Source organism: Ursus americanus, chromosome 22, assembly GCF_024610735.1.
Source record: "Ursus americanus isolate L20-20 chromosome 22, mUrsAme1.1.p, whole genome shotgun sequence".
Lineage (NCBI taxonomy): Eukaryota > Metazoa > Chordata > Mammalia > Carnivora > Ursidae > Ursus > Ursus americanus.
In genome coordinates, this window is record NC_142148.1 from 16,286,181 (window position 1) to 16,311,894 (window position 25,714).

The window sequence follows — 25,714 nt, forward strand, 5'->3', positions numbered from 1 at the left end:
CCGGGTGGAGCTCTGCGGCTTCGACCCTATGTCGGGGTGGAGGGATCCAGAGCGCAATTTAGCGGCTTCGTGCCCGGTGTGGAGGGGATTCGGGGCCTTGGGGGCCCAGGAAAGACTTCCCGGGGGAGGGTGGGCAGGTTTAGTGGTGCCAATGGTCACTCGAGATAGTTGGGTCTTCGTTAATTAGCTCTGCATCTCTGAGCGCCACCGTGCCAGGCACGGGATATGGGTGTGAACCCGCCCTCTGGGCCTCCCCAGACCAGGAGTTAGACCTTGACCAGACCCTACAAAACAGTGAAAATGTAAACTGTATTATTAAGGGGGCTGTGAGGGCCCGGAGCTGGTCTGAAAGGCGCCCCGGATGAACAGAGATATGATTGATACTCATTAAGGCAAGGGCTGGAGAAGGAACTGCTATGTCAAAGAGCCAAAGCCACTTAGAGGTTGTCCTGCCATTCCCATCAAAATGAAAAGCCAGGCGCAGGTAACCACAAACAGGCCACCTTTCGCTCCAGGGGAGCGACCCTTGCCTACCCTGAGAGTGTGGACTGCAATGCCACTTCCTCGCCGGTCCAAACCAAGAGCTGAGACATCTGGCAGTTTGGAAACAAACATCCGGAAATGTTTGTTACAGTCTCCAATAGGTACAGAGTAGTAGCAGTTTTAGGAGCTTGAAACACACAACTCTTGTTGCCTTTACACAACTACTGTCACTGCAGAGCTAAAAAATGAAGAGGATGGGAATTCTCTTCATGGGGATGCTGTATTTTGGTGCAAAATTAATAAAGATGAAAGTGATGTATTCCCATTGGAGAGGGCCACTTGAGGGTTTGGACAGGTCTGGAGTTCCTTCTGCCTGACGTACCGTCAGTGTTTGCTAGAAAACCAAAGGAGGACCTGCGCAGGACCTGCGCAGAGCAGTTCTCCCACTGCTGGAGCCTGCAGGAGAAGGCCAGTTTTAAAATCAGCAGCCATCAAGTTCAGTTGCCAGCTGTGCCTTGTACCAGCTGGGTGACCTTGGGCTAGTTGCTTAACCTCTCCGAATGAATGTTTCTTATCTGTAAAGTGAGGTTAATAATTTCTAAATGCTGGTTTATGGTGAGGATTGTAGATAATGCATGTAAAGATCAGAACGTGCTCAGTAAACCCAGACGAAGCAGGATCAGTTCAACATCATATTCTTCTTCATTTTTATTTTCTATCCTGCTGAAAATTTTGTGACTCTATAGTCTTAGACCACTTGGAAGCATTATGTGTTTCACAACCCATAGCATGTTGTGTACTTTTCACAGTACTATCATGTTACTGACAATTACACTCTGGCTTTTTGCTTTGGGAAGTTGGGGAATGTGGGCCTCTCCATCATGTTCCACATTTGTCAATTAACAGTTGCTGTTATGATGGAAACCAAATCAGAGTTTCTTTCAAAGTTCTCAGCACATGTCATGAGGTAACAGTAACTTCCTGACCCAGCTTGGATCTCCAGTAGGTCAGTGTTAGTGTCATTGGTGTGTTTTCCATGGTCTTCCAGCATCATCCCCTGTTATTCCTGGGGCAAGGACCTGAGCACGCACACACACACACACACACACACACACACACAAAAGGAAGAGAGGGAGTGGGGTTAGGAGGAAAAGGCAATAAAATCGCCAGCACACACTGATGTTAAAGTTTTCTCTTTGTCCATACGCCAAAAAGCCGATAAGCCCAACCTGAAGTAGCTGACGAACCACAGGTTTGTGAAAAAAAGACCCCTTTGCTACTGAAATAAGGCAACATGATCCATCCTACTCGGTTTTGTGGGTACCGTTACCACAGTTGCCACACGAAAGCTTCTAGTCCCTTGAGTCAAAATCTGGCACAGGTGCATCCCTGGGCCACATGCCTGGCCCTCATAGTAGGGGAGGCTGCGAAAGTCAATATCGAGCATTTTCAGCTACCAGAAGTAGAGGTAATTACTGCCCTTCATCAAGGCTCTTGAGCTAGGAGATTCCCTAGACGTAGGAAAGGATTCAGATGTCAGGCAGGCAAACCTAATAACAAATGTCCAATACCATCCACCACAAAGAAAGATACCATCAACAGAGAAAAATAAGAGCATGTTGGGTGATAGCCTACAGGCTTATTACATCTCTGTCATTTTACACATGGAGAGAAAAATCCAAATACCAAGAGGTCCTTCCGCAGAGAGATGCTGTTTGCCTACCCCACGTTTCCCCCTTCTCCCTTGGTATTAGAGCCTATGTTTTTAGGGGTAGTAATATGCCCAGCTAATAACCCACATACCCCAGCCTCCATTACAGGTAGGGGTGGATGGTTAATGAGCCGAGGCCATTGGTGGGGGCTTCTGGGGAAGCTCTGTAAAGGTACTATTTTGCTCTTCCCTCCTCCTCCCTTTTTCCTTGCCCAGGACACAGAAACAGTGACTAGAGCTCCAGTAACCACTTTGTGGCAATGCAGCAATCCTAATATTGGAAACCAGCTGCCCCGGATGGCAGAGCAGAAATACAGAACACCTCTGAATATCTGAAGACCTGTCCAACCAGCCTTGGACACCTAACAACATTCTTCTTTTATGTGCTGGAAAAATATATGTAACCTTATTTAAGCCATTGTTACTTTGAGTCTCTGTTACTAGCAGCAGAAGGTAAGGAAGGTAATTCCTGAGGGATACCAGCTGTCTTCAGGGGTCATACAAGCACTTCTCTTCTAGTAGTCCAAGATGGCCTCATCCTCTGGCGCATAGGAAAATCCCAGGAATGCACTCGACGCCCCAGAACTGCTGGCCACAGCGTCGGGAGTGCAGCCAATGGACTGGGAAACAGCTTCCTGGGTGAACTCTGGGTCAAAGTGTTTCAAGTCAGCAGGTCCTGCCTGTGAATACAAACCAACAGTGAGATAGGAACATGGGGGTCCAAGCTGCCAAAGGAACTCACAAGCCCTGAGAGGGATGTTAGGCCTCCCTTCCGAGGGCCTCAGGGACACCCACCTTTAGCTGTCACTTATGCACGGGTTTACATTAGTCGTTTTATTGCACGTGGCCCACTAACCACATATCAATTCCTCTAACCTCCTGGCACCCGGCCTGCTCCACACCAGTGCTCAGACAAGTCAAGTCAACGTACACTCACTGAATGCCTAGCAGGCACTGTTCATGGCACTGGAAATACAAGAGAATAAAATGGAGTGGGCCCCTGATTTCATGGAGCCTCTATTATGCAGAGGGTAGGAGGACCGATTCTGAGCATGTACATAAATAGACAAACAGACAATCTGGGGCGTTGATAGGCCGTGTGAAGAAGAGAAAATAAGGCAATATGGTAGAGAGTGACTGGCTGCTTTCGCCGTTTTGGAGGAAGACCTGTGTGTCAGATTTAATGGTCACGAATCCTCCATTTGCCGTCCAGAGGTGGAGTCTGGCTCTCCACACCTTTAACATGGGCTAGCCATGTGACTTGTTTGGGACAATGGGACGTGACCAGATGTGAAGCAAGCCAAGGCTTGAAAAACACACATTGGGAGTTGTTCTCTCCTGCTGCACTTGGAACCCTAGGCCACCATGTGAACAAGCCCAGGCAAGCCCGTTGGGAGTAGGAGAGGCCTCAGAAGGAGAATCCAGTTGCCCCAGCTGTTGGCCAACTGCCAGGCATTTGAGTGAACCAGTTCTAGACGACTGACATGAGAGAGCCCAGCAGAGACCAGCTGGCCTGGCACGGGCCAAAAAAAAGTCACCCAACAAACCCATATTATTGGAGTGAAATACAAAATTGTTTCAAGCCACTAGTTTGGGGGGTGGCTTCCTAGGTAGCATGAGCTCAATGAATCAGCCTCTTTATGAAGAAGGCAGTCTCTGGAGAACACTAGGCCACCTGGGCTTCCTGAAGTGAGCAGGTGAGCAAATGGAAGGGTCCGCATATCTGCTTGAGTATGCAAGCCTTAGACTATAGAACCAAATAGACCATGGTTTCCAGCTTCTCACAAAGGTCACAGGGCACAGTGGTTCCAGCTCAGGGACCAGAGTTCCAAGACCAGAGTATAGATTCTGGCCCTGGCTCTTGATAGCTGTGTGGTCCTAGACAAGACAGATCTTTTCTGTTTTTTACAAATGATATCGTTGCTAAAGATACTTACGCCCGGTCTCACAGGGGTAGCTGACTGAACCAGGAATCCACCCCCGGCATGTCTTAAAGTCCACTCATTGCATTCTGTTACCTCCCTGTCTAGTATTTTTTATATTATTCTCTCTCCAGGGTGTACATTCAATATTACCCTCAGAGTCTTTGTTACACCCCCAGATAAAGAAACTTTTCAGCTACCCGGACTGAGTGTGTCCTACCTGACAACTGTTGTCAAGACTGCTCAAAGAGACATTCATGCACAGGTAATTCATGAAAGGCAAGGTGTAAAATAGCAAATATTGGCAGTGTGGGGGTGTGCAAACTACATGGAGGGAAGCAGCTTGACAGTGCTGGACGCTGCAGGTGGCTGCGAGCCTCCAACGTCTGCTTCAGATGGGGCTCCTTTCATGAATACTACCACCGCTCATTAATCTTAGTGCTAATAACACCAGTAATTAAATGCTAACCACCTTCACTATAAAGGAAATTAAAACAATATGAGATGCCATGTTTTAGTTAACAAAATTGCAAAGCTGAAAACGGTAACAACTGCACACGTTGCAGAGAGAGGAAGACAAGAATTCCCCAGCAGACCCTGCTGGCAGGAAGTCGATTTTACTCCCCGCCACACAGTTAAGGCAGTAGGAATCAAGAGCGTAGGGGATGCCTGGCAGGCTCAGTCAGGGGAACGTGCGACTCTTGACCTCTGGGTCTTGAGTTCGAGACCCACGCTGCGTGTACAAATTACTTAAAATTAAAAAAAAAAAAAAAAGAAAAAAACCCCTAAAAATGTTCACATTCTTTGATCTGGTAATTCTGCACCTGGAATCCATCTTAAGGAAATAATCAGAACTCTGGGCAAAGATACACACTTAAAGGTGTTCGTTGGTACTTTTACAATAAAGAAAGAATGATAATGACCTAAAGTTCACCATTAGGAGCATGGTTAATAAATGATGTCACCAACAGAGGGCTGAAATATTATGTAGCCATTTAAAATGATACTTCTAAAGTTTTATATGATTTTGGGGAAATAATGACATTGTTTCTAGCAAGAAAAGAAAGGTAGGGGAGAAGACACTCTATGTAGAAAGTATGACCTATGTAAAACACATAGAAAAAGACGGGAGGGAACATGGCAGTGGCAGTTTCTCTGGCAGTGAGATAATCAGCTTTTCCTCCCTGCTGCTTTAAACTCTGTTTTACACACTTTCTATAATGAATACATGTCGTTTTTATTATGAGGAGAAAACAAGCTAAACACAGAAAAAGATATTTTTACAGGGCTTGGTTCCATCTGGGTGTGCTATGTGACAGAGGAGTTTATTTACTTATATTTTTATTTTTTTAATATTTTATTTATTTGACAGAGAGAGTGAGAGAGCACAAGCAGGGGGAGCTGCAGGCAGAGGGAGAGGGAGAAGCAGGCTTCCTGCTCAGCAGGGAGCCCGATGCGGGGCTTGATTCCAGGACCCTGGGATCACGACCTGGGCCAAAGGCAGACACCCAACTGACTGAGCCACCCAGGTGCCCCTATTTACTTATTTTTTTAAGACTTTATTTTTAAGTAATCTCTACAACCAACATGGGACTCGAACCTACAACTCTGAGATCAAGAGTTGCATGCTCCACTGACTGAGCCAGCGAGGAGCCCCCAGAGAGTGCTTTAAACAGTGTAAAGGGCCCTGCAATGAACGTTATTGGTGCTGAGAATGAAGGGAGGGGCAGCGTGGCTCATACACAGAGCTGGACTGGCAGTCCAGACTTCTAGAGTCTAGACCCCGTTTTGCCTCTACCTTACTGTGTGGCCTTGGGCCCTTGGTTTTCCCACCTCTAGAAAGAGAGTTGGCCCAGATCCCCTCCAAGCTCCCACCAGCCCCAGAAATCCAGAATCTGGAACACAGTGACCTCTTACCACATTTGGGTTGAAGGGTGGAGTCAGCCTCTTGTGGTACAAGTCATCCCAGTTTATGGGGCTGAAGAATACATGGTTCTTTATCTCAAGCTGCAGGAATAAGGTGCTGATCACAAGTAGCCCTCCCCACAGCACTCCTCCCCACCCTCACCCTCCACCCCCCATGCGCGGGAACTCCAACTCTACTGGCAAATGGCTGTCGAGCCCTAAAACGTTTATTGGGAAAGTAACTTGTACTACCAGCTGTTTTCCTGGGACAAAGGGCTGTTGTGCCGCCAGGCCTCTTCCCTTCTCCATCATCTAGATCCCAAACCCTTCTCCCCCATAGCATCCATTTATTCCTCAACTATTTACTGAGCACCTACTCTATGCCAGCACCACGGGACGCTGTGGTGGTATGTCAATGAACAAGATTGCAGAACCCACCTCTGGGGTCCCCAGGGGATCCTGCCACTCCACCCAGCTGCCTCAGTGCATCTTAATTCTTCTAGAATGCAAACCAGAGAAATAGACCACATAGCTCAGTAAAGAAAGTGAAGGAAATAAAGCCCCAAGAAAAGCTGCAGGTTCCTGGAGACTCAGAATTTAAGACTCAGCCCTGGGCCTGATTCACTACTTATTTCCTAATGTAAGCCAATGTCAGCATCAAGTTCCTCCTATCCCAGCAGGATCCTCTCTATCTGTGTTTTGCAAGGAATGATTCTCCAGCTCCCTACATCAGAACCGCTCCCCACCCCATGCCCTGTGTGATTGTTCAAAAGTCAGATCCAAAATATCTTGAATGCCCAAGAAATAGATAACACTGGTTGCCTTTAAATTAAGGAACTGGGGGACTAGAAGGACTTCCCTTAATATCCTTTGAATTTTGATCTATTGGAATATATACCTTATTTGAAAAATCATACATATTTTTTACGATGAAAATTTCCACTTGGACGAAGGGGACCAGTCTTCATGAAAGTTCCCTTCTTTAAGCTGCCCAGGATGGGTAGGCAAATGCCCTAAATGTTGTTACACTTCACAGTATCCAGCATGTGGGGCTGTGGGTACCAACACTTAGCACTGGCCTAAGCGCTTTGCATATATTAATTCATGTGATCTTTACAGCAGCTGTGAGCTAGGTGTTATTATTGCAGATGGGGAAACTGAAGCTTACAGAGAGAAGTTATGCAATTTTCCCAAGGTTCTGCAACCAGGAAGGACTAGGAAGGTGGAGGAGGGATCAGAACCCAGGTAGTCTGTCTCATAGTCCGTGCATCGCAACCACTCTGCTAGAAGAGAAAGCAAACTTCCAGGGAGAAAAGCTGTATGATCTTCCTTTCATAAATTCAAATTATCTTTTGTTGACTAGAGACTGTGAGATTATTTTTCAAGGGCTACTTTAATAAAAAAGAAAATCACGAACTCATTATAGGAATCGATAGCGAATTACTCATCTCTATAACCCGAATGTCCAGCCTGGCACTGGCAAAAACCAAGTCCAGTCCTCTCTCTGCACAGAAACCAGAGGAATTTCTTAAAACTGAAACTGGGTCTTGCCATAGCCCTATTCAAAATCCGCCAAAGTGGACCACTCTTCTTGGTCCTGCCACAGGACTTTTGCACATGCTGTGCCCTGTGTTGTCACCTCCTCAGAGTGGACCTCCCTTACCATGCCAGTGTAAATTCACTCCCTCCCATTATTGTCTATCTTGGCTTGTTGTTCATTCATTTCCTGGTACCTGTCACACTCTGCAATAATTATATACCATAAAGTTTGTTTATTGTCTGCCCTTCCCCAGTCAACTTAGTAAGGGCAGAGACCCAGCCCATTGAATTGCTAGAACCTAGCTCAATGCCTGGCACATAGTAGGTGCTCAGTAAACATTGGCTGAATAAAAGAACTGGACTGAAGGAAGTAATCAAGCAGTAGCAGCTGTGAATTTCCAAATGAAGGAGTTTGCAAGGCCTGGTTTTAGAGGGCAGCCAGACGCACACCACTGTGCTTCTAAGCTGCTTCTGCAGGTAGCTGAGCCCCCCGTCAGGGACCAGTGTTCCACTGGCAGTTCACTTACAAAGTCTGATTTGGAGCCCAGCCGCTGCCTCTGGTCCTTGTGGAGAAGGCCTTGCAGGAGGTCACAGGCAGCCACGGTCTGGCCCCCAGGGATCCGTAGTGGCTGATACAGAATGTTCTCATACATCTGGGACATGTCTTGGCTGTAGAATGGTGGCTGATGAGAGAGAGAGAGAAGCTGGAGGCTCATCCATGCTAAAGGGGGGAAAGGTCTCAGGGAGACTTGGAGCAAAGCCAGGTAATGGAAGGATTCCGCCAGACCGTGTCTTGTGCAATGGCTCATGTCGCAGTCTGGAGAGAGACACAGAGCTCGGCTTCTGGCACAGGGGAGAGGGCTGCTGGGAAGGCTGAGGGGAGACCTCCCAGGAGCATCCCCTATCCAGCTCTCTTTACCCAGCTTGGGCACCAACTCTGCACTTTGCGAAGTGAACATTCATCCTTCCAGCCCAGCGTCACAGCCGTCTTTGGAAACGGGCAGTCATTTGTTGGTTAAGACAAGGCTCAGAGAGATGAAGTCGCATGGCCAGGAACAGACCCAGGCCCCCATCCATGCCCAGAGCCTCCTCTTTCCCGAGGCTCTTCATCCTGCCTCCTCTGCTGGCTCTTCCTTTTCCTGACTCCACGGAGCCCATTCTTTCATATCCCCCACACTCTGTCGGCGAAGCCACCCCAGAGCAGCACGTAAGCTGGGGGGAGCCTCCACAAGCCACCGGCACCAAGACCTTTCTGGGCCTCAGTTTCCCTCTCAGTAAATAAGAACAAATCCATCTCCTACAGTGGCAGCCTCAAAAGTCTGTTTCTAGGTGTCAAAGGAGTAACGTATGAGATGGTGGGGTGTAAAGTGCTGAACTAACGTTATGGAAAAAACATACATAATCCTCACATCCTCTTTTTGCGCTTGGACTAGAGAGATGGCTCATTCGGTTCCTTGAAAAGCCTGAGGAGGCCACACAGGGAGAGACCCACCCCACGTCTTCCCAGAGCCGCATGTCCCTTGCAGATGGCTACGCCCCACTCACCAGGCCTTGCAGCATCTCGTAGAGAACTGCCCCCAAGCACCACCAGTCCACTGCCCGATCATAGGGCTCTTTACGAAGCACTTCTGGAGCCAAGTACTGTTGAGGAGAAATACACTTCTCTGAAAGACACTCGGCCTCAGTCTCCCCAGTTGTAAACAGGGCACTTGGAAGAACATTTCACCAGGGGTTGACCCTGCTATGATATTCACTTGGCCGTGCATATGTTCAATCAGCATCCATTTGCCAAAGGCCTACTCTGTGCGTGACCCTTTGCCAACATGCTGGGGACAGAGGGGAGATCAGGCAGGACTGCCTTGTACAGTTATATAAATGACGTGCCGTACAAAAGTAGCAGCCAAAAGGATACAGGGAGATGTAAGCCCGGCTGCGATCAACTCACCAAGCCACAACCCTAGTATAGGGCTATATCTGGAACTTTATTAATGTTTCATAGAGTAACTTTTTCTAATTAATGTGCCCAAGGGGGTGCCTTTATCTAATTTGCACAAAAGCATCCAGTTGGTGTCCTGGGAATAGGAAAGCCCTGTGAGTACTCACAGTGCACTGGGGAGACTAATGGTGAAGTGTAAGTAAATGTGGCCCATCCTTGTACTGGAAACCTCAGTGACAGAGAGATGGATAGGAATCAGGAAAGAGGAGGCGACACTTGAGTTCATATTGACAGATAGATGCATGCTGCAGAGCTGTGCCTTCCAACAAGAAGAGGACCTGAGGCAGAACTGTGCTTTCTGTCAAACCCAAGGGCTTGGTGACCCCTTAGCCTGGCATCTCTGCCACTAAGGAAAGAGGTCTCAGCAGCTGACAAAGCCATTTTGAGAGACTGTGAGTCTGGGGGAGGGCGGGTAGTTACCCAGACCTGAGCCCTATGTAGGGCTCATTTAACCTCCCAGAACCTTGATTTCTTCCTCCATAAAATGGGGTTGCAGGATCCCTCCCTGGGGGCTGTTTTAAGGCTATCTGCTAATCTAGGTGTAATATGATATGTGTGTAGGCCTTGAACAATGGAAGCAACCATGGGTACTCTTGTCTGTGCTTCCTGGCATCACAGCAGTGGCTGAGTTATGGAAGAGATGACGTGCTGGGGCCCCACGTCTCCTACACAATCCAGTGTGTCCTATGCCCTGCTCCTAGCCGCTGGCATTGTCCAAGGAAGGGATGGCTGGGTTGTCAGGCTTTGGGACACCAGTCTGTCCAGCGGACACCTGCCATGTGCAAACACAGACAACGGCTCCTGCTCAGAGAGATCACCAGTCCATCAGCTGCCCCAAAACCAAATGGAGCAGGCCCAGCTGAGATCGGAGATCCAGATTTTCTGGCATACAGAGAACAGAGCAGCTAAAGTCCTCTCCCATGCCAGATCAGGAGGAGCTTCCCAGGCCTGCAGCCTCTGCCTCCCAGCCCCCACCCAGATACCTGTCAACTGGGAGCCCCTTTGGGTCCAAGGTCCAAGGGTCAACACTGGTGGGAGTCCAAGGAAAGATTTTCACTGCAAGGCTACGGGGAGGCCTTGACAGGACACAGACACGTAGGAATTACTGCTGAGACCCACAGATTTTAGCCCCGCCAGGCTCTTGGCGGTTGGAAGAGGGGAGTGGACTAGCGTTTTACACTTGCAAGCCCTGATCTTAACTGTCAGGCCAAGCCCTCCTGTAGCACGTGGACTTCACCCTGTAGGGCAGGCTGTCCAGTATGGCAGCCACCCGTCGCACGTGGCTACCGAACGCTTGCAATGAGATTGAGCTCAGCTGAGGTGGACCGTAAGTGTAAAATACACTCTGGATTTCAAAGACTTAGAAGAAAAGAATAAACTATCTCAACAATTTTATATTGATTGTATGTTGTAATGACAATATTTTGTATCTATTGGCTTAATTAAAATATATTATTAAAATGCATTCCACCTGTTTCTTTTTACTTTTTAAATGTGGCTGCTGGGAGACTTTACATTGAGCGTATGGTTTGCATGGCACTTTCTACTACTATAGACCGCATTGCTGCACAGCTTCACCAGCAATGAGGTCTATATATATATATATGCCCCCATTACACAGAAGGGAAAACCGAGGCAGAGTGCACAGCCAGGTCAGCGCAAGGGCTCGGGTGACAGGAGGGAGCCTCCCTGCCCCCGGTGTAGCCTGTTGGCTCTAAGCAGGAGTTGAAGCTCAACCACTCATGACCTGGCCTCTGACCTCTCCTACCAGGTTTGGCTTACCTCAGGGGTGCCACAGAATGTGGATGTGGTCTCCTCAGGCTCTACACCTTCCTTGCAGAGGCCAAAATCCGTCAGCACCACGTGTCCCTGCAGACGAGGGTGGGCGGGGGCTGGAGGGTGACCTAAGCTAAAGGTATGGCCAGGCCTAACCCCAAAGCCCAGGTGCTTCACCCCAGGATAGTAGCTGTGGGGTCTTACGCCTCTGGCACAGGCTCTAGGTTCCACTTAGACACCCACAGCTCCTAGACTGGGTGCCAGGAGCAGTACAAGGGGCAAGGTGGGGGGATAGCGTTGCACTGTCTGCTCCCCCCAGCTTATCACAGACTTAGACCCATGCCCTACAACATGGCAGCTCCATGAATGTCCTTGCTGGAGGGGACTGATGATGGCAGCTCCCTTGACAGAGGGCTGGCGGTTGAGAAAGGAACCATATCTTGTGGTAGCTGGGCAGGTGGGCGGCTGGTGGAGATCGTGGGGTGAGTGGATACTGTGGGGCTCTGCTCAGATCCCCCCTCTAGAAGCAGTCATGCCCATCCCCCCTCCCCAACTCTGGCACATAGCGCTCACCCAAAGTTATGCCCCTCCCAAGGACCAATCGACACTCAATGACCGGTCGATGCAGGGGCACAAAAGCCCAGCCTCCTTGCCTCAACTTGGAATGGTTCTAAAGAGTTGCCCCAGCTTGGGCCCTCCCCACCCCTGTAAGATCAGCCAAGGCCTCCTCATTTGCAACCGCAATGCAGGTGGGCTTCCTCCTCCGCCCAATCTTGCCTCCTCATCCCCTTAAAACTGGATCTCTAAAGAGCATTCCCAATAACCATCTGCACTCAACACTCCAGCTCTTTCCAGGGGACCTAGTCTGAGACATGGAGAGACTACAAAGTCCAAGAGCCTCCACCTGGCTCCACTCCTGCCCCCGCAGACCTCGTACACACACACATGCACATACATGTGCACACATACTCGGATGCATCCCTATCCATATGGACACAGGTACAATGCTTGCACACACACTCCTAAACACACAGCACATATGTGCAGCTATGCACACGCACATGCACATGCACACACACAAACACACACACACACCAACCTGGCAGTCCAAGAGAATGTTCTCTGGTTTCAGGTCCCTGCAGAAAACAAGAGAAAAGAGCACTGTGATGTCTTACTTAGTGAGGAGAGCCGGGAACCCGGGTCCTGGCAGGAGGACTATTCCTGGAGGCTCACGGAGATGTGGAGGGAGAGCCCAAGGAGAACGGGCACTTGATCCCAGAAAGGAAGCTCCTAGTCTACTCCCACTGCTGGGCCATCCTCCTCACACAGAGGGCCACGTTCACCAGGACCTCGGGGGCCACAGAACCCCTGGCATTTGTGGCAGAAGGGCCAGGCCTGGCTCGGAGCCACAGGTGGGCCTCACCTGTAAATGACATTGAGGGAGTGCAGGTAGCCAATGGCGCTGGCCACCTCGGCGGCATAGAACCGGGCCCGGGGCTCCAGGAAGCGGCGTTCCCGCTGCAGGTGGAAGAAGAGCTGGAAGGGGAGGAGATGTGTGAGACGGTCTCCGGGTGGGGGGCTCCAGCTCCTAGAGCGCAGAGTGTGGGGCGACGGGCCGAGTCACCTGCTCTCTGAGCTGCAAGGTACTCCGACGGAAAAGACTTGCTCGGGGTGTCTGGGGGTCCCAGTCAGTTAAGCATCTGACTCTTGATCTCAGCTTAGGCCTTGATCTCAGAGTCGTGAGTTCAAGTCCCACGTTGGACTCTATGCCTACTTAATAAAAGGGGGGGGCATGCCGGCCCCCACCCTAGAGAGCAGTCGGGTGTCCAAAGTGTCAGCAGGAGAGCTTAATCTGCATGAATTGAGCAGCCACTGGGTTCCAGGCTCAAAGCCAGACCCTTTCAGGTCTCTTATCTCATTTAACACCCATGACTACCCTTAAGGCATCAAATATGATGCCAGTTTCACCTAGCAGGAAACTGGGAGGGGTCAGGCGGCTTGCCCAAGGCCATGCAGCTCATCACTGCCAGAGCTGCCACTCGAGCCCAGGTCGCTCAAAGATGCACTTTTCCTCCCCCCAGGCAGTAAGATGCTCATAGCTGTCCAACTGAGCCCAGCCTAGGTCTGCCCCTGGGCCAACTGCTTTCGTCTATTTTGTTGGCCTTGGAAAGGCCTTTATCTCTACCAGGGGACTTAGGGATCCAGAGCAAACACTCCCCTCTTGGTGTCAGGCCAAAAGTCATGAGATCACTGGGTTCGATCTGGGGTCACCTGCCCAGAGAGACACAGTGAAGTCCAGGACGGAGCCCAGCTTATCCCCACTGTGCTTCTGGGTCACAAGTGGCCTCGGGTCTCTGTTTACCACAGGGACCAGTTACCCCCACCTAGTGGCCTGTGGTATAAAAAGGGGACATTGGGATGTTCACCCCAGAGCTCCACGAACACTGACCTTGCCCAGGTGCACTCCAGTGAGTCTGGGCAGCCTTGCATGGGGCAAGTCAAGAAATGCTGCGGCTGGGAGCCAAACAGACTTGCCTTCAAATCCTGGCTCTGTCAGGGGCAGGCTGGGGGGCCTTGAGCAAGGGAGTTACCTCCTGAGCCTCAGTTTTTCAGCTACAAAATGGGTCTGTTGTGAGGATGAGGTGAGATCAGTCCAGAATCTGGTACACACTGGGCCTGTAAGAGTCCAGCACAGGGAAGCCTCCCTAGGGGTCCACCCACCTCTCCCCCGTTGACATAGTCGAGCACGAAGTAGAGCTTCTCGGGCGTCTGGAAGGAGTAGCGCAGGCCCACAAGGAAGGGGTGCTGCACGTTCTTCAGAAGCACGCTGCGCTCCGCCATGATGTGGTTCTGCTGTGGAGTCATAGGCAGGGGCCCATGTCATAGCCCACCGCAGCCCCTTGTACCCTGGCACAGACTCACTCATGGGGGTTGCCCTGCCCAGGACCTTCTCATGCCCCTGCTCAAATACCCACCGTGGCTCCTTAGTGCCGTCAGAGCCAGGCTCCTTGCCTAGTAGCCAAGATTCTGAATGGTCAGCCTCATCCCGAGCCACGTAGGTGCAGCTGCAGCCCCCGGGGTCAGAAACCCCTGTCCCCCTCCCCCCCCGGGCAATAAGGAAAGCATACGTGATTACTGCATACAGGGAGCCACATTCATGCTTTTGTTCACGCTGTTTTTCCTGCCTGGATGCCCTACATTAGAGGCCAGCTGCCAGGCCACCCCCTTCCTAAAGACCGCCCCTATCTGCCCTCAGGATGTCCTTGTTAACTTTAATTCCCTAGCCTGAGTCCTCTGATTGAGAAGTCAATCCTCTCTCGGGGTCTGCTCTATCCCCCTCAGGGGGGGTGGAATTAAAGAGACTCAAGTCAGCTGAAGAACTAGAACTCCAGCGTGGCTGTGGCTTGAGGGGCCTTTGGAGAGTAGAAAGTGGCTCCAACACCACACATCCAGAGAGGCTGGCAGCTAGACAGGGCAGGGGGCTTGTCGGCCATGGCGCCCTGAATTTCCCAGGGGAGCACGGAGGCCTGGGCCGGGGTCCTCCCGACGGCCCTGTGGGTGAGCCTGTTGGCCTGGCTTCCTTGAGAAGCACCGTCAGCACCCTCGGCCCTCCGTCTGCTATGACCCAGAGCTGCGCCCAGGCCCAGGGGTCCTTCAGAGCTGGGACCCATCTCGGGAAACCACCTGAGGCTGGGGTCGAGAAGCAGGAGGGGAAATGCCTGAGCACAAGCTCTGGTACCTCTTTCTTCTTTAAGATGGACTTCTTCTGCAGCACTTTCACTGCGTAGAACGTCCCGTCAGACTTGTGCTTGGCCAGCAGGACCTGTGCAGAAGCACAAACGCAAGGCCCCGCGGGGGGGACGACTCCTCTGAGCTTCGGATTTCCCCATCAGCCCCTAGCTCTGGCCCCGAGTCTGTGATTCTGCAGGTTTGCGAGCTCCCGCTTTGCACACACAAGCCACAGGCAGAGAGTGGAGGAGGCCGGGGAAGGGAAGACCCACGCCTCCCAACTCACTGTGTCACTCACCTTCCCATAGCTCCCTTTGCCAATGACTTTCAGGAAGTCAAAGTCGGTGGGCCGGGCACTGGGGGGAGGGGGAAGAACACAGGTCAGCATTTGTGAACTTGGGAAACCTGGCTCCTGAGGTCAAATCCAGGCTTCTCTTTAACTTAGAAGCTGGGGAATAGAGGGAGCTTTCCAAGAGCCAAGGCTCCTCACCACTGAAGCATGCCATGTTCTCCCAGCCAAGTGGGCTTGGAGGACTGGCTCCTGCCCCTGGGGATCCATAGTCGAGTAACCAACAGGCAAGTTGGGAAGAAAACCAGACGCAACTGAAGGCAAGAAATTTGGCCTCCAAACCTGAGAAGGGCCTGAAAAGTAGGGAATTGCTAACAACGCAGACTTAGGGGGGCATTTCAGGCATGCGACTCAGCATGGGCAAAGGCTGGGGAATTAGTGGGAGATAAAGCTGGGGGACGGTTCTGGGTCCCAGGGGGCAGAGGGTCTTGACAGTAGACCAGAGAACTTGGATCAGATTCCCAAGGAGAGGGCAGTCAGGTATGAGGAAAGCCAGAGAGGAAAGTTGCTTGAGGGACCAGAACTCACTTTGGGTTGGCTGAAGGTCCCAGGTTGATGTTCCCATTGGCCCTTGAGGGCTAAAGACATTTACAGAAAAGTTAGTGAGATCAGCAGTGACTGTGTCTTAGGATCCTCGGCTCCCTGCTTTCCCCTTGCCTAGGCCCCGCTCCCTTCTCTACTAGCCTGCCTGCTTCCTCCTTCCTTCTTTCCACCGGTCTACCAACCCACCCAACCACCCACCATCTCATCTGCTTCTCCTAACACCCCATTTTTTTCTTGAAGCTCTTGCCCAACTCTGTGCCCTGTTTACCCTGCAAACAGCCCACTTCCGTGGGCTCAGTGACCTAGTCCTGCTCTAGGTGGGCCCACCAGGCTGGCCTGAGCTTCCACCGATTTCCCCTGGCGGAGGAAGTGAGCCCCCTGGTGGTGGGTAGGGGAACCAAGACCCGCTCACCTGAGGACTCGGGGTCCCGGCTGGGCTAGAGTCCATTCTATAGCAGTGATCAGATGGGCTCTGGGGACACAAGAGGGACCAGGCATGAGAGAGCTGTTGTTGGGGAAGGAGGATCACCTGTCTAAGGCTTTAGGCACTGCCGCACTCTCCACCCCTCCCCAACCCCATGTATCTGCCAGTCTGAGCATCTCCTACCCGAGGCCAGTGACCCCTGCAAGGGACAAGAACTGATGTACCCTGGACCCAGCCTCTCTAATCAAACATCTCAAGAGAGAGCCAGGGAGAATGGCCAGGGGTATGCCTCCCAGGCTGAATCTTTTCAAGGGTTGGGGACTGCCAGTACGCCAAGATCCCTGTGAGCCAGGCAGCTCCGGAAGTCCAGGATGGCCGGGGCTGGAAGGCTGGGCTCCCCAGGCTCCCAGACAGGCATAGGCAAGCCTGAATTCCTATGGACAGCCCTGAGCTGGGATCTGTGTTGTGTTGACTATTATCTCCCTGCCACACGGACATCTACTTAATGCCCCCGGAATGGCAGCTGCCCTGGGCGCCTGGGGCCAGAGCCATGAAGAGATGACCCAAGCCTGACTAGTGTCTGTTTGAGATCAAACAGTGAAGAGTGTGACTAGCTGGTCTGTGCAGCGAGGAGCACAGTGTCTTTCCTGCTCCTGGCCTGCAGGGTGAGGGAGGCTGGCGTGTCCAGGCCCTGGCTCCAGGATGCCCACGGCACGCCCCTGCTTGGGAGGCCAAGGCTAAGAACTGAGATCCCACCTAAGAACCCAGTTGCTCACAGGGGCTGCAGGTACTATACATCCCAGGACCTGCTGGGGGCCTACGCTACAGCCTAGCCTCTCTGGGTAAAAACCACCCATCTTTACAAGGGAGGATCCTAGAGCAACCACCCCCACGGCATTCTTGGGTGCTGACAAAGTGACCCCAGGGAAAAGGAGGGAACCCCTTAGCCCAGGCTGCTCCAAAAGGCCCAGACCTGTGGGGCCCCGGGAGAACGAGCTGCAGAACTGCCTGGGTAGGACATGCAGCCTGGCTTCAGCCAGTGCCCCATGGTCCGTGCTCCCCCGGGAGGGGGGCCCAACGCTGCCACACCCTCTCCTGGGCTGGCCCCATAGGCCCTTTTACCAGGCCCTGGCCTCTCCAGCCCCACATACCTGCGCAGCCTGAGGAGAGGCCACTGAAAGAACCAGCAGTTGGAGCCGGAGGATAGGCCGTGGACAAGAGAGCCTCTCTCTGTTCTCCCAACAAGGGCCGAAGTGTCTGTGCCTGGCGCTGGCCCGGCCCCAGCACCCAGCTCAGAGCTCCCAGCAGCCGCAGCAGCAGCAAGGGGGCTGTTGATGTCACGTGGGATCCAGCAGAGCTTAAGATGGGACCAGAGACCTCTGTTCCCTCGGGGACATCGCCTCCCCCTGGGGGGTGGGTGGAAGGGGGTGGGCAATAGCTGCGGGAATGCCCTGTTGACGCTTGGGGCTTGTTGGAGTGTGTGCGATTGTGGGGCTCAGGCTGCATGTGTGTGTGTGCGTGTGCATGCCTGTGTGTGTGTGTGTGTGTGTGTACAGGTGTCTTGTGCACAGATGTGCTTGTGTGTCTGGTGTATCAGTGTGTCCCCACGTGTCAAGGCTTTTGTGTGTGTGTGAGCCTATGTGTAGATGACTGATGTGTTCTGCTTGTGCGTACCAGTGTGACTGTGTATTGAATTCTGTCAGTGTGTCCAGTGTGTCTGTGCCTCTGTAACTGTGTTCTCATTGTGTGTAGAGATGGGCTTCTGGATATTTGCAGATGACACTACAGATAAAAGATTAGTATCCAAGATCTACAAAGAACTTCTCAAAATCAATACACGGGAAACAAATAATCAAATAAAAAAATGTGCAGAAGATATGAACACTTTTCCAATGAAGACATACAAATGGCTAACAGACACATGAAAAAATGTTCAAAATCATTAGCCATCAGGGAAAGTCAAATCAAAACCACATTGAGATACCACCTTACGCCAGTTAGAATGGCAAAAATTGACAAGGCAGGGAACAACAAATGTTGGAGAGGATGTGGAGAAAGGGGATCCCTCCTACATTGTTGGTGGGAATGCAAGTTGGTACAGCCACTTTGGAAAACAGTGTGGAGGTCCCTTAAAAAGTTAAAAATTGGGGGCGTCTGGGTGGCACAGTCGTTAAGCGTCTGCCTTCGGCTCAGGGCGTGATCCCAGCATTCTGGGATCGAGCCCCACATCAGGCTCCTCTGCTAGGAGCCTGCTTCTTCCTCTCCCACTCCCCCTGCTTGTGTTCCCTCTCTCCCTGGCTGTCTCTCTCTCTGTCAAATAAATAAATAAAAATCTTAAAAAAAAAAAAAGTTAAAAATTGAGCTACCCTATGATCCAGCCATTGCACTACTGGGTATTTACCCCAAAAATACAGACGTAGTGAAGAGAAGGGCCATATGCACCCCAGTGTTCAAAGCAGCATTGTCCACAATAGCCAAATTGTGGAAGGAGCCGAGATGCCCTTCAACAGACGAATGGATTAAAAAGATGTGGTCCATGTATACAACGGAATATTACTCAGCCATCAGAAAGAATGATTACACAACATTTGCAGCAACATGGACGGGACTGGAGGAGATAATGCTAAGTGAAATAAGTCAAGCAGAGAAAGACAATTATCCATGGTTTCACTCATTTATGGAACATAAGAACTAGGAAGATCGGTAGGAGAAGAAAGGGAAGAATGAAGGGGGGGGTAAACAGAAGGGGGAATGAACCATGAGAGACTGTGGACTCAAACTGAGGGCTTCAGAGGGGAGTGGGTGGGGGATTGGGATAGGCTGGTGATGGGTATTAAGGAGGGCACGTATTGCATGGTGCACTGGGTGTTATATGCAAATAATGAATCATGGAACATTACATCCAAAACTAGGGATGAACTGTATGGTGACTAACATAACATAATAAAAAATTATTATTAAAAAAAAAGAGATGGGCTTCTGTGTAGTCAGTGTGTCAGTGTGTATCTTTATATATGTTAATGCATTACACAGGTGTGTGTCAGTGTGAGTCTGTGTGTGGGAATCTACATATGTGTCTGCAGACGAGTCTAGGGGTCTATTAATACATGTGTAACCACCTGCGTAGATATAGTTTGTTGTGTGTCTGTTCATCTTGGTGTATATCAGTAAGTGTGTGTGTGTGTGTGTGTGTGTGTGTGTGTGTGTGTAGGGGGCTCGTCTATAAGAAGACATGCTCCCTGGGGCCTACCACCGAGGCCTGGTGCAGGCAGACCATCATACAGTTCCAGAGACCTCATCCATGGCAGCTGAGAGCACTTTGCCTTCCAAGAATCTGCAGGTGTTTCAGGCACAGGTGTCTGGCCCAGTCCAGCCAGCCTTGGTCTTTGACTGCTGAGCACATGACCCTTTGGGCCCTTCCTTGCTGGCTGCTCCAGGGCCCTGGCTCATGAAGGCCTGACTGCGTGGTGCAATAATCATGGGGACTCATAGTGTCCCTTCCTCTCCCCAGGAGCTCATGAGGGGTGTTCTGAGGCAATGAAAGAGTTGACAGGGTCCGACACAGCCCCTGCCTTTCTGGAACTTTCTGTGTGGCTACCATATGCCACACTTAGGCCTCTGCGATTCACCACAGTGGAGGGATCTATAGGGCCAGGGCTAAGAAGGTTGGCCGGGGAGGGACTTGAGCCCGGGGAACTCGGGGGTTTTCTCTGGGCTCTGAAGAGCAGGGGACTGAGGGGTGCCAGCAAAGCAAACGCGAGTGAACACTATCAGAGCCTTCTATCTTTCAACAAAATAGAAATGTTGAACCAATACACAGATGGGCAGGACGTCATGTTGACAAAACACCCACAAAACAAGGACATTTCAGTTCAATAACAAGACCCTGATGGGGCTTTTATTCAGCAGCACAGTTTAGAACAGGAGACTAATCGTGACAGTCATCAGAGCTGAAATGCCCCGCTTGGAGTACCCCCGGCTGTGACGCTCCCTCTCTTGCCTTGATACCCCTCTCCAGGTACAGTTCCCTTTCTTTGGCCCCCCCCTTTCAGTTAAACTCCTTGAAAGAGCTGTCTGGACTCAGTTTCCACTCCTTTTCCTTTTCTCTCTCAAGCCCATTCCAAAGAGGCTTTAAGCCCAGCCCTCCACCAAGATCCTGGGTCCATGCACCCACGTTCCAGAGCCAGTGATGAGTTCCTTGCCCCGGCTCACCTGGCTTGTCTGGAGTCCATGCACCCCGGTCTTCCCACTTGGCTTCCCGAGCTCCCATCTCACCAACTGCTCTTTCTCCACCTCTTTCTGCTAGAGCTGCCTCCTCTTTTGCCACTAAACAGTGGCCTGTCCCAGGGTTCAGTTCTCAGACCTCTCGGTACACTTGCTCCCAAACTCTCTCCTGCACTAAACCTGGGTTTACGCGTCGAACTGTGCCCTTGGCACTAGTTGGGTGCCTGGAAGCACCTCACTTGTAACGTGTCCAAAACAAAAGTCCTGACTCACATTCCTTCCACTCCGCCCCAGCCTGCTCCTCCCTCAGCCTTTCACCTACCACCTGTTCAAAAATTCAAGCCAGCAAAACTTGGAATTCCATCTAGAAACATGGCACCTTCACCCACCTCCAGTCCACTGTGAAATCCCATGAGACTCTCCCTTGAACCCAGAGAGGTGCTTGAATCCACCAGCACCGCTGCAATGTCCCTGCCTGAGCCACTGTCACCTCTTGCCTGGATTACCGCAATGGCTTCCCTACTGTCTCCCGATTTTTAGCTTTACCCTCTACAATGTTTCTCCACCCAAAGCCAGAGGGCCACTTTTAAACTGGAAGTCGGATCACGTGAGCTGGCTGCTCAGAAGCTCCAGGTGCTTCCCATCACACCTCGGATTAAAATCCAAAGTCTACCCTACCAGATTCCGTGTGACCTGGCCCCTGTCGCTGTCTCTACCTTGGTCTCCATGCTCTCCCTCTTGCTACACTCCAGCCTCTCTGGCTTTCTTGCTGTCAGTCAAACACACTGAGTGCCCTCTGGCCTCCTGTCCTTGGCACCTCCTTTCCCCTCTGCCTAGTGTGCTCTTCCCCCAGACTTCTGCATGGCTGGCTTCCAGGAACATCACAGAGGTCTCTGCTCAAAAGTCACCTCTCAGAGAGGCCTTTTCTGGGTTATGAGTGGCTGATTTTCCTGGTTCCTCTGGGACCAAGGGTTTCTGGGGATGTGAGACTCTCAGGGCTGAAGCTAGAACAGTCCTGGGCCAAAGCAGGATGGCTGGTCACTGTCCAGACCCGCTCCCGCCCGCTCCCTATCCCACTTTTTCTGCTTTGTGTCTTACTTCATGACACACACCACTCCGACACCTTATCATCAACTCTTATTTTCTTTCTTGAACTACAGCATTGGCTGCATGAGGGCAAAGACTTTTCTTGTTCACTGTTAATCCCCAGCACCTAGATAAGGCCCTGGAATACGATCGGTGCTCAGTACATATTTGACTAATGAATCAGGAATGAGTTGATAAGATCAATGATAGTACATATATAAAATGGAAAATTACCCCATTGAAAAACAATAGATCTGTAAATCGGAACGGGAATATACGTGTGATACGGTATCAAGCAAAAAAAGGGCATTTCAAAATGGTAGGCGTACCAGGGAGACCATTATTATAAGAAAATAGAGACACGCATGCAAGCCTACATTTGTGCATAACCACCAAAAAAAGGATGGATGGTTACAACCCAAGGGGACAGCGGGCTAGGCTCGTTTTTATCTTTGTACCTTTGTGTAAAATGTCTCGAGGTGTTGCTGTTCACGTAATACTTAGGTACTAAGGCCTGAGGAGAACTTTGACGGACGCATTGCCCACCACCACACTCCCATCGCCTTGACAGGGACTCCCACAGTTGAACAGCTCACAGCTCCTATGGCTTCTTTCTCACCTGAACCACTGTCTTCTGATTTTCTGGCCGGAGGCTGGGCATCAATACCTCCTCCTGACTATTCAGACCTGCAGAGACCCCTGTGAACTTCCAGGGTGTGGTCCAAGTCCCTCCATGAGCCCTCAAGCCTGTCCCTCCTCTCAACTGCCCCAGCCTAGACGTGCATGCCTCTTCCCCATCAGGACATGGACCTGCTCACACCTCCCGAGGCCTGCGGATTGCAAGGGCGGGGGGGGGGGGCTCATGCAGTTCCCTCTCCTTGGAGCACTGTCCTGACCATTCTGGTCTGCTCGGCCCTTTGCATCTGTCCTCATTTGCCTTCCCCAGAAGCCTTGCCAGAACACCCCCGCCCCCTGATCCCATAAACTCTTGTCCCCTTCTCTGTGCCCACTGCTGCTGTAACACCTGTCTTCACCCTACTGTAATTTATTCATTTACATGCCTGCCTGCCTGTGCATACCAATGACATACCAATGACAGTGCAACCAAGTGCCAGCTTGGTTTTATTTTGTTCCCACAGCGCCAGGGGTTAGAAACCACCAGTATCCCTGTTTTAAGGAGGAGGAAACTGAGGCACAGATAGGTGAAGTGGCTTGATCAAGACACTGAGCTAGTAAACGCTGTAACTGGGATTTGAACCCAGACAGTCTGACTCCAAAGGCTGTGGCCTGGAATTGCAGGAAGAAGTTAGGAATGTAGAAAAAAAGGAATGAAATCGTGGGAAGGAAGCGAGGGTGTGACTGGATTAGTTAGGAGGAAAGGAGATTAGGTGGCCCAGGAGGCAGAGAGGTAGCTGAGAGGGAAGGAGGGAAAGGAGGGGAGAGAAGTTAGAAAGGAATGGAATTAGGGAGGAAGGGAGGAAGGCAGGAAGAGTTAGGAAGGAAAAAGGAAGGAAGGGAACTAGGAAAGAGGGTGCTAGGAAGGAAAGGAGGAAATTGGTAGCCAGAAACGAAGCCAGCCAGGCAACCCGTTTGTCAGCTTGGCAGCCCAACAGGCTGGCAGGAGGGGGTCCTGCTCACGCCTCAGCCTCTCACCTGAAAACACTAGGTCCCAGCTCAGGTCCTGGGGAGCAGCCCGGGGCACAGCTCTGCCTTCCTGTCTCTCTGCATGGTCCCTCTGACCCGAAATGCAGCCCTGACGTGCCAGACAACCTTTCCAGTCAGGAGCGACCTGTCACCCACTCGCTTGGCTCCCAAAGTAGCTGGGAGCTGACGACAGGGCTTTCTGGTTACTAATTAACCCTGAATCTGAATCACGACGCCCGGCCATACCCAATGGCTTCTAGACAGCCCTGCCCTGGGGACCCTCTGAACTTTAAAAGAGCTACGCACAATTCAGGTTATGTGACCTTGGGCGGATGACTCCAGCTCCCCCAGCCTTGTGTAGATTGGTGAGGGTGGCGTGTGTCCTGACCCTCACCGGGAGGGTCTCTGAGGTCCCTTCCACCCCTGTCCCATTTCCATTCTCTGAAATGCCTCCCACCCTGGCCCCCCCAGGTCCTCCCCATGCTGACCTCCCGCATGGCCTTCCCTGATTCCACCAGCTGAATCACATCCCCTTTCCCTTAGTGCCTGGAGGGCTGACCACTGAAAGGGCTGGTCTCGCACAGCTCCGCCCTCCAGCCCTTCCTTGAGGGGGACCACCAGCCTCTGAGATTAGCCCTTCCCTGGACCCCCTTCCGGGGATGGGCAGCTCACGCTGTCCCGAGCCAGCTTTGTTGCCGGACACCCCCCCCCACCCCCCCACCCCCGCCGTGCCGAGCCAGAGCCTGCCGACCAGAGCTCACCTGCTCGGGCACCAGCCCGGGAACCATCCTGGGAGGACAACCACGGCTGAGCTGAGCCCCGTGCTCCGCTCTGCCCTTCAGGGACCTGGGGCTCAGGAACCGGGGCTCAGAGCTGCACAGCTCGCCCCAAGGAAGGCTTTCTCCCGGTAGATCCGAAGCTGCCCAGACTGGGTTCCACCTGAGGGCAGGGGCAGGGCCCGGCCCGCTACCCAGTCTGACTGTCCCGCTGCCTCCTCCACTGCCTTTTCAAGAGGATGTCAGCATCTTCTTAAACGTTCCAGGGTGCCCGGGAGAAGCCTGCATGCCCTACTCCCCACCTCCACCAACACACACACACACACACACACACACACACACACACACACACACACACACACGGGCCAACACTGGGCCTCTGCCCGGAGAGGCGCCGCGGCCTGGCCGCAGTGCACACAGCCGAGCCCTGGGTCCTGCCCCTTTCCCGAGCTGTCCCGAGCTGTCCGGCTGCAGCTCCACCAGGCTCCTCCTCCCCTGCGTTCCCAGAGCCGGTTTTTAAACTCTCCCGTGACGGTGCTGCCTAAACCGTCCTGAAGAAGTGCCCCGCGCAGGAGAATGTGGAGTAAGAAGGGAACGCTTCTCCTCTAACCCGTCTTCAGTCTCATTTCCCGAAGTAACTGCTGTGAACTAAACGCGGACCATCCTTCCAGACCTTTGTCTACAACCTAAACTACATACCTCATTCGATTTTTCCAGAAAAATGGGCCACACTACACATATTTTTCGGCAACTCACTTTTTCTCACACGCGTGTTTCCATATCAACACAGAGAGACTCAGCTTTTTTTTTTTTTAAACATCTGCATCACGTTGTATAATGTGGAATTAATGTCCCTGTCCCTGTTCCCTCTTTACTGTTCCTTTGCTTTTGGACGTTTAGGCTGCTACCAATTTCACAATAATTCTAACAAGGCCGCAGAGAACCTCGTGGGGCTAATTTCCTGTGGCCTTGCCCTCCTGCTTCTGTCTGATAAACTCCTGCAGGGGGGAGTGCTGGGTTAATTTTGACCTATCTACCAAGTTACTGTAAAAAGTGGTACCGGCTGACAGGGCTATCAGCGGTGCTTAAACTTGCCCTTCCCCTCCACGATGCTGCTGCGGAAAACAGCGAGGCGGCTGCTGCGGTGAGGCCCCCTCCTCCCTGGCCTCCTCCTCCTGCCCCCTCCCCTGCCCCCCTCCCTCCCAGTGCCTTCCTCTCCCTCCTCTCCACTGGCTGGCTGGACTCTTGTCTGGGTGTGAAGGCCAAAGACACATTCTCAGGGATGAGAAGGGGAGCTGGAGCCTGAACCAAGGTGCACCCACCTCCATGAATATTCCCTCCACCTTGACATTCAGCCCACTTTTCTGTGCTTTGTCGGGTCCCCTGCCCACACTCCCACCACTTCCCCCACCTGCACACACCCTCCCTCTCACACCTTTAGGTTCATCCACAGGCAGAGGGAATAAGGGGCGTAGGATCTGTAGGGAAAAATCTATCACCTGCACGAGCTGGACGCAGGACCTCTGGGCCAATGGAGTTCACACATAGGCCAGAGACGGGCCCCCAGGTTTCTTGGGAATTTTTTTTTTTAGAAATGGATGAATGTA

The 25,714-nt window shown here is 51.8% G+C and overlaps 1 protein-coding gene across 6 annotated transcripts; it reads right to left on the reverse strand.

Moving 5' to 3' along the window:
* Positions 1-1,161: 1,161 nt before the first annotated feature.
* Positions 1,162-24,427, reverse strand: SGK2 (serum/glucocorticoid regulated kinase 2). Of its 6 annotated transcripts, none has more exons than XM_045804654.2 (13): positions 24,093-24,426; positions 16,366-16,425; positions 15,939-15,988; positions 15,360-15,417; positions 15,072-15,155; positions 14,054-14,182; positions 12,756-12,868; positions 12,432-12,468; positions 11,339-11,425; positions 9,106-9,201; positions 8,088-8,243; positions 6,034-6,123; positions 1,162-2,874 (listed from the first exon to the last, which is right to left on the reverse strand). In XM_045804654.2, exons 1-13 carry the CDS (start codon positions 24,117-24,119, stop codon positions 2,710-2,712), a joined length of 1,152 nt encoding a protein of 383 aa, XP_045660610.1. In that variant the 5' UTR covers positions 24,120-24,426; the 3' UTR covers positions 1,162-2,709. The 6 variants fall into 6 exon arrangements, with proteins under 6 accessions (XP_045660610.1, XP_045660609.1, XP_045660611.1 ...); XM_045804653.2 differs by having other exon boundaries at positions 14,054-14,185; XM_045804655.2 differs by lacking the exon at positions 24,093-24,426 and adding an exon at positions 23,341-23,528 and having other exon boundaries at positions 14,054-14,185.
* Between the last annotated feature and the right edge of the window lie 1,287 nt (positions 24,428-25,714).

Bases quoted from the DNA above. Each gene is read 5' to 3' on its own strand.
- SGK2 (XM_045804653.2), bottom strand. From the start codon at position 24,119: ATGGTTCCCGGGCTGGTGCCCGAGCAG. The intron at 16,426-24,092 runs GTGAGCTCTGGT...TTGTGTCCCCAG, and splicing joins CCGGGCTGGTGCCCGAGCAG to AGCCCATCTGATCACTGCTA. The intron at 9,202-11,338 runs GTAAGCCAAACC...TCTCCTCAACAG, and splicing joins CATTCTGTGGCACCCCTGAG to TACTTGGCTCCAGAAGTGCT.